The sequence below is a fragment of the Mustela nivalis genome (genome assembly GCF_964662115.1).
Source record: "Mustela nivalis genome assembly, chromosome: 8".
Taxonomy (NCBI): domain Eukaryota; kingdom Metazoa; phylum Chordata; class Mammalia; order Carnivora; family Mustelidae; genus Mustela; species Mustela nivalis.
The window spans coordinates 39,947,650-39,955,856 of record NC_139027.1 but is presented as its reverse complement, the minus strand read 5'-3'; the positions used below and the strand labels follow the sequence as shown (position 1 = coordinate 39,955,856).

Genomic DNA, 8,207 nt, shown 5'->3' with positions numbered 1-8,207 from the left:
CATCCTCCCTCCCACTGAGGAGCAGGGTCACATGAGGGCAGGGCGGCAGCTGCCCTTGTGGTGAAGAGGGAAATACAGAAAAGCCTGAACTAGCACCTTCTCCGTGGGAGTCTGTTTTCTTTTTGAATTGAGGAGAAATTCGCACAACATACGTTGTGTAAATGTGCATACAGTTGTAACAGACAGCGGTAGCGTTCCGAAATACACAGTTCAGCCGCAGGTAGTGCATTCACAATGTTGATTGTGAATAAAGTTTCTTTCGTTTCAAAACTTTCCCGGGACTCAGATTTTGGTTACTGGCGAACGCATTCACCCAAGGTGGCAGAGACCCGGCCCGGCTGGCTGTTCGAGACGTCTCTAGCGCCGTGCCCAGCCTTGGCACGGATACAGATGCTTGTGCAACGAGCGCTTCCTCGGCTCCAGAGCCCACTCCACTGTGCCCGGGTCACAGCTTGGGACCCCGACGTGTGGCCAGCGTGCAGCGCGAGCACCAGGCTGCTCAAGCGCGAGTACCCCAGTTCCGGAGGCTGGGCCGGGTGCCGGCAGCTTTCGCTTTCCCGCTGTCTGGGTCGCGGCTCCGGGCAGGCGCGCCCCCCGCCCCCGCCGGCCGCGGCCCCGCCCCTCCGCTTCCTCCCTGGTATCTGGCACCGCGGCCGCCGGGCGACAGAGGAGCCCGAGCTGGCGAGGCGACGGCAGCAGCTATGGTGAGGGACCGGGCGGGGCGGAGCCGGCCGGCCGGGGGACAGAGGGCGACGTGGGGTGCGCGGCCGGAGGATGAAGTCCGAGGGCGGGGGTGTCGTCCGGGACCCGCGCCTGCCCCCCCCCCCGCCCCCTCAGTGTGGTGGCCGCGGCCGGGAGCCGGCTGGGGGCCAGCGCCTCCACTGGGGGCGCGCAGCCTGGGAAGGGAAAGTTTGGCCGCTGGCGCGCAGTGTGCAGGACTCCAGCTTCCCTCCTCCCTGAGCCAAGGGGTTATGAGCCCAGGCTTCGGGCTTCGGAGTCAGACTCCGGGCTGAGATCCTGGTGGTGGCCACTTGCTGTCTCTGTGACCCCGGGCTAGTCACTTAACCTTCCCGAGCCTTCTTTTCCGCATCTGTGAAGTGGGGTCTTTGCGAGGTGAAGGGAGATGCAGTGCCAGAGCCGCGCCTGGCGCTCAGAACCGGCTCCTGAGGAGTGGTAGGTAATGCGATGACCTCTTCAGCCCTTCCTGGAGCTGTGAGAAGCCAAGTGTGGCCCGGGAGTTGGAAACCTGAGCAGATGGGGTGGGAGAGGGCTTGCCAGCCCCATGGCAGTGTACTGGAGGGCACACTCCTTCCTCTGCAGAAAGATAAAGGGAGATGTTTACCCTAAAGGTTCCCCTGAAGTTATCAGACTGTGGCACAGTCCTGGCTCTCTCCTAACCTCTACCCAGGGACACATTCTTGAAGTGAGTCATCCCTCACTCCTGCTGCAGACTCTGGCCTGTGTCCCCACTTGCTGTCTGTAAGGCAAAGGTGTCAGGAACAGGTGGTGCCAATAACTTTCCTCCATCCCCTGGACTCCTGGGAAGATGGGCTGGGCAGGAAGCCGGCCAGGGACTTTAAGCTTCTGCCCTGGTGAAGCTGGCAGAGGTGTGAGGGATGTGGCCTGGCTGGGGGTCGAGATGTCTGCATGGCCTCATCTCTAGGGAACCAGAGGCAGGAAGAGGAAGCGGGGCAGGAAGGTTGCACTGAGCTCTAAGCCCACGCCAGGAAACTGAGGGAGGCTCCAAGAATGGGACAAAGCTTGGAGCCCACTTCCCAGCATGCAGGGCAAGGGATCAGGCAGGGCTAGGGGTGGGCTTCCAGTCGGCCTTGAGCACTTTCGGAGAAGAGGAAACTCCTGAAATGAAGGCTGAGGCCAGGATAATTTATTGGAGGGGGGGGGGTGTTACTGGAAAACTCTGGCACTCTCACAGGTTCAGCTGAGGCCAACAGTGGATCAGAGCCTGGCAGTGGGGGTGGAGGGGGCATACCTTGATCTTTCTCCCTTCCCAGCTCCTAGCCCCATCCCTCTGTATCTTTCACACCTTTCCCTTTCTCTGGCCCCAGCTCTTTGCCTTTCTTCTTCCCACCCCTTCCCTGCCTGGTCTTTCTTCCTTGTCCTCTTCTCTGATTCATTCAGTCAACAAGCATTTCTTGGGCATTTCCTCGGTGCCATATGTGGGGATAGGTATAGGGGACGGAGCAGAACAGTGATGGGAAAGATGAAACCTGAATGGGTAAGGGCTTGAATTCATTCATCCTACAGATGGTCCTCTTTCATGCACGGTCCAGTGAAGGTGGGTTTTGAGCCACGGGCTTCCCTCAGAGGCACACAGGTTGATTTGGCCGCATTAAGAAGTCTGGGGAGTCTTTGGCCAGCCAGCTAAAGTATTTGAGCCCCCGCTTTACCTGCATTCACTTTAGCACCATGGTTAAAAATGTGATTCTTGGAGTCTACATGGGTTCCACTCCCGGATCATCTATTTACTGGCTGTTATGACCTTGGACAGAGGACTCCACTCCTCTGAGCCTCAGTTTCTTACAAAACTGGGATAATAACATGCCTTCAGTGGATTGTGGCGGGGATTAAATGAGATCAGGTGAGAAAAGTGGGTATTAGCTCAGAATACATGCCTGTTGAACGGTTTTCACTGTCAAGACATAAAACCTTCTCAACGGCCTACAGGGCCTGGTGGAAATGAACTCTGTGCAGGTTAGTGAAGACCCAGGTGATGTTCTGTATTTAGTTGTGAGACAAGTAAGTGCACACGTTTGCAACAAGGAAGAACTTGCTTGGCTTTGTATTTTGTAAAATTATTTAAGAGGTTTTATTGACCGCAGGTATTGTAGAGTTCTTGAGATCTGGCTGCTTAAAAAAAAAAAAAAATCAGTGAGGGAAACTCAGGCTCTGTCCATAATAATAGCTATTATTTATTGAGCATTCAGAATGTGTCAAGTATTGTGATAAGCACTTTGTAACGTATCACATGCCTTAGCTGACATGGTAGATACCATTCTTGTCGCCACTTTATAGATGAGGAAGTGGAGGGTCGGCAAGTTTGCACAGTGGGTGAGGGGCAAAGGCAAGATTTGAGGGAAGCCAGGGCTGCGATGCAGAGCCCTGGCCCTTAGCTCTGAGCTCAGGGGCATGCTGACCTAGGAAGATGCTGCTACAGCCCTTCGTTGCCCCCTGTCCTCTGACAAGGACATTGGTGACAACTGGAATAGTGTTTCTTCAGCACTCCCCGAGGGAGAAGGGGGACAGGAGAGTTAGAACAGGGAGGTTTGGAAAACTTTGTTTTCAGAGGAACCAAGGCTATTTGGCCTTGAAACACCTGAGATATTTGAGGGTTGTAGACAGGATATTCTGTACAGAGGGTAATGGTCTGTGGAGAACATTTCCTGTGTAACTACCACCCCCCTGTCTGCCAACCACACGGCTGCTCCCTACTTCAAGGAATGCCCTCAGCTCTGTAGACCTTGGCAGGGCTGGGAAGCATCCCTCTCATCCACCCTTCCTTTCTATACTCTCTGGTCCCCACGAGCCTGGCAACCCTTCACACCCTTGCTGGTGGCATGTTTCCACCTGGAGTTTTCCCGCTGCCATCCATACCGTCTACTATGGATGTAGAAATTCCAATTCCTCCTCCTCCTCCTCTTCTTCTTCTTCTCCTTCCTTCTTCTTCTCCTTCTCCTTCTTCTAAAGATTGTTGGTTTTTTTTTTTTTAAGGTTTTTAAAATGTATTTGAGGGAGAGATCACAAGTAGGCAGAGAGAGAGGGGAGGAAGCAGGCTCCCTGCTGAGCCCAGGACCTTGAAATCATGACCTGAGCCGAAGGCAGAGGTTTAACACACTGAGCCAACCAGGTGCCCCATTCTTATTCTTATTCTTATTCTTATTCTTCCTCCTCCTCCTCCTCTTCTGCTTCTTATTCCTCCTCCTCCTTCTCCTCCTTCTCCTCCTCTTCTTCTTCTTCCTCTTCTTCTTCTTTTTTCCTCTTCCTCCTCCTCCTTCTTCTTCTTTGTTTATTTATTTGTTTGACAGAGAGAGAGAGAGAAAGAGGGAGCATGGGCAGGGGGAGAAGCAGAGGGAGAGAGAAGCAGACCCCCCCCCCCCCACTGAGCAGGAAGCTGGACGCGGGCTTGATCCCAGGACCCTGGGATCATGACCTGAGTCAAAGGCAGATGCCTAACCGACTGAGGCACCGAGAAGCCCCTAGAGAAATTACTCTGAAGCCTCCCTCCCCCTTGGCTCAATCCACACTAGGTCTGGTTCCAGTCTTCCCTCTAAGTCAGTGCCCTCTTCTGGACTTTCACTCTGTGTCTTCTCTGGCCCCACCCTGCCCCTCACCATTACCCTCTGCCTGGTCTGTGTCTGCCCGAATCCCCAGCTCCACCCCATCCTGCAGGGGCTCGTCCACCTGGGCTGTCTCAGTACGTAGGAGTCCACTCTCTGAGGGGGGCTCCAGCACTCAGTGTTTGTACCTCACAGCACAACCCTCCCCTCTTCCCTAAGAGGGTCACATATGTCTCTTGCCCCCAGCACATAGTGAGCTTCTTAAGAACAGGCACAATTCATTCGGAAATGTTTTTTCCCTGTGTCCGCTGTGTGTGTTCCTGGCACTATGCTGAGTTCACCACCACTGGAGGGAGCGTGACCCTGTCCCCTGGTCCCTTACCTCTGTCCACATCCTGTAGTTCCTTATTTCTCCCCATGCCAGCAGGGGAGACCTGTGCATACAGTGTCCTTTTCCCTCTGTTTCGGGGAGGGCCAAGGAGGGCCAGGAAGTTAAGCTGGAGGCCTCTGTGTTCCCTGGAGCAAATGTGTTCATTTCGGCCTGGTTCCACCTTGGCCCGGACAGACTTGGCTTTGCAGTGGGAAGCACAGCCCACTCTCCTGGAGAACGTGACCCAGTGTCATCCTGTGTTGGAACATCAGAGAACAACAGCTGTAGTTTTCATAGCGGAAAACACAATATGCAGCAGGCCTCCAACCTCTAGCTGTGACTGTCATTTTGAATCTTTGCCCATTCTCAGGTTTTGGCCTTGGACTATTAGGAAGGTGGGGATGCCTGGGACTGTGTGAACACGGCTGTGTGAGCTTGTTGACTACCATGGTAGGAAGAATAGTGGCGATGATGGCTGACTGAGGAAGAGGTATAGATGTGGGCAGCCACCCTGCTGTCTGCATTATTGCTCCTTGTTCCCCAGTCACGGCTCCCCGTGCCTGTGAGTGCACACCTCTGGCATGATTTGCCTGCCCCCTCTCCAAGCAGGCTGCTTTTCTAGCTCATGGGTAAATATTGACCTACTTGGGTTTCAGATGCCTGCCCCTCTAAACTCCAGCTGTGCTGGATAAACACACTAGGATAACATCCTTTAAAAAAATGAGAGTTGCTTTTGGAGAGGCTATAATGTGATCACTCTGAGTCTTCGTAATGGTCAGTGCTGTGCTGGCCTCCTGGGCCACGGGGATGGAAGCAGACAAAGGTAGTCCCTTCTTCTGCGGCTCGTGGTCCAGTTGGGAAGATAGGACTCATATACTGGGAATGCTTGGAGGCCATGTGCAAGGCAGCTGCAAGGATCCTGAATGTGAATTCTTGCCTGAGAAGGAGTGGCCCTCTGTGACCACCAGATACTTCTCCTTTCTTTGGTTTTAAGTGGAATTCAGTCAAGTGCCAAAATGTCAGTTGCAGACAATGGGCAATGTGGTCTGGCAGGAAAGGGAGCTTGGCCAGTGCTCTGTGGAGAGGAGATGAGAACAGGGATGGGCTGTCGGGGACTAGACTGGCAGGAGGGAGCTGCTGTGGTTTGTGAATCTGCTGGGATTCAGCTCCCTGACACATCCCTGGACCTGCTCTTCCTGGGTCTTACTGGGGCCTCCTACCCTGGGTCTCTCTTGGTCGCATGTGTCCAAAGCCCAGCCCCTTTCTTGCTTGTGACGCATTCTCTCTTCTCTCCCCTGTTCTCTCAGCACTCCCTGCACTCCCACATTTGGGTCCTGCACCTCCCTGCTTAGTCCTCTGAAATGAGCTGGCTTCTTTTGTCAGGTGTGGTTGCTGCTTAAACTGAGAGGTCTAAGAGTTGGTTTTGTGTCTGTGAGTTGGACCCCAGTGAAGATCCCGGGTAGCTGGAAGGCTGAGACCAGAGGCCAAGGAGGCTGAGGTTTCCAGGCAGACAGGGAATCAGTTCTGAGCACTGATGCGGGAGTAGATCATGCCAGGAAGCAGAACTGGCCTAGTCAGAGAGAGGTCTGATATTTTTAGTTTGTTTCTGTGTGTGTGTGTCTGTGGGGTTAGGTAGAGGTTATGATGTGTGGTGGTCCAAAATTATCTTTCTATTTCTACGGGGTGGATCTCCTTCCTGTCTGGCTTCTAGACATGCAGCTCGGTTCCCTGCTCTTCGCTGCTTCTTTAGGCCAGTAGGAAGCCCCAGGGTCTGTGTTCACTGTGTGCATATTGGGTAGAAGCCATCCGAGAGCAGGAGAGCAGGTGAGCAGAGTGTCTGCTTTGTGGGAGGGTGAGGTCCTGGGAAGTTTCCATCCTGGGGCATCTCAGAGGAAGCTGAGATGCTGTAGCCAGGGCTGACCTTGGACCTGCCTTGATGGGCATGGAGAGGAGCCTGTGAGATCCGAGGCAAGCCAGACACACTCAGGAGACCAGTCCTTCACTCTATACATGTCATAGCCTTACCTGAAAGCTGCTATTCCCCCTACCCACCCACGCCCCCCGCACCCACAGTGCGGACAAGGAGGCCACTAGTTCTCAGGATCAGAGGAAGGCCAGCTGGGGGTCTCATGCAGTTCTGACCTTGGGCTTGGTGCCCAGGCAGGGACAGAGTTGGAACGGTGCCAGCGGCAGGCGGATGAGGTGACAGAGATCATGCTCAACAACTTCGACAAGGTCCTGGAGCGCGATGGGAAGCTGGCGGAGCTGGAACAGCGTTCGGACCAACTCCTGGACATGGTGTGAGGTCTGGGGAAGCAGGGGTGGGGGTGGGAGAGGCCACGGGGCGTCCTCAGAAAGAGTCCTCAGGCTGTGCTCAGGGTCTCCAGGCCTTTCCTGGGGCCTGAGGGCCAGTGTGGGGCCTATAGGTTTATAGCCTAGATAAGCTCCAGGCAGGCCTCATGAAGCAAGAAGTCCTTGGTTTGAAGCTGCAAACCTGCCTAAAAGCTGAGGGTTGGTATTGTTAGCTGGGCATGAGCCCATAGGGGTGTGAATCAAAGGCTACACCAGTGTCTGAGACCAGGAATCCAGCTGGGAGGGTCCCAGGGCAGGCTGTGTAGAGAAGGGGAGAAGACAGGCTGGGAAGATGCAGGAGATTAAGTCTTGCTGAGGGGCAGGGAGGGAAGGAGGATTGGGAGAATCTGGCCCTGGGGCTTCAGGGAAACCACTAACTCCCACCCTGTGACTGGGGATGTCCACAGAGCTCCGCCTTCAGCAAGACAACCAAGACCCTGGCCCAGCAGAAGCGCTGGGAGAACATGCGTTGCCGGATCTACTTGGGGCTGGTGTTGGGCGGTTGCCTGCTCATCCTCCTGATCGTGCTGCTGGTCATCTTTCTCCCACAGAGCAGTGGGGGCAGCAGTGCCACACAGGCCCAGGACACAGGTGCCGCCTCGGGGCCTGGGGACTGACCCAGCTGGGCCTGGAGGAGAGGCCAAGTGGCCACACTGGTTGGTCCTGGTCTACAGAAAACCCCCAGCATTTGCTCACATCTGAGCCACCCAACTGAGCGCCGAAGAGCAACCTTGACGTGTGCACCTTTGTATCTCCTATCACCCCACAGACGGGCCTTTGAGGGCAGCCTGCTGCACTGGCCATGACAGGCCAGCCCCAACTGGAGCTCAGTAAAAGCTGCTGTTTGGTTAAAACCTAGTGTGTGTGTCCACAAAGTTCTTCAAGTTGGTTCATCCTTCTCTGCCTCCACTCCTGGGGTTGTTTAAAGAGTCCGTGGAAGGACTTCAGCCCTGGAAGGTGGTCCCTTTCCTCTTCTCCTCCTCTTCTTCCCCCTCCTCCTCCTTTTTTTTTTTTTTTTTTTTTTTAAAGATTTTACTTATTTATTTATTTGCGTGCGAGAGAGAACAAGCAGGGGAATTGGCAGGTAGAGGGAGAAGCAGGCTCCCCACTGAGCAGGGGTCCTGACGTGAGGCTTAATCCCAGGAGTCTGGGATCATGACCTAAGCCAAAGGCAGACGCTTAACTGACTG

At 54.6% G+C, this 8,207-nt stretch overlaps 1 protein-coding gene across 3 annotated transcripts; it reads left to right on the top strand.

The window, feature by feature from the left end:
* The first annotated feature begins 540 nt into the window (after positions 1-540).
* VAMP5 (vesicle associated membrane protein 5) lies at positions 541-7,871 on the top strand. 3 transcript variants are annotated; one of them, XM_082743540.1, is made up of 4 exons: positions 586-704; positions 6,416-6,489; positions 6,826-6,963; positions 7,425-7,871. In XM_082743540.1, exons 3-4 carry the CDS (start codon positions 6,880-6,882, stop codon positions 7,632-7,634), a joined length of 294 nt encoding a protein of 97 aa, XP_082599666.1. In that variant the 5' UTR covers positions 586-704; positions 6,416-6,489; positions 6,826-6,879; the 3' UTR covers positions 7,635-7,871. The 3 variants fall into 3 exon arrangements, with proteins under 3 accessions (XP_082599665.1, XP_082599666.1, XP_082599667.1); XM_082743539.1 differs by lacking the exon at positions 6,416-6,489 and having other exon boundaries at positions 541-704; XM_082743541.1 differs by lacking the exons at positions 586-704; positions 6,416-6,489 and adding an exon at positions 844-1,173.
* The last annotated feature ends 336 nt before the right edge of the window (positions 7,872-8,207 follow it).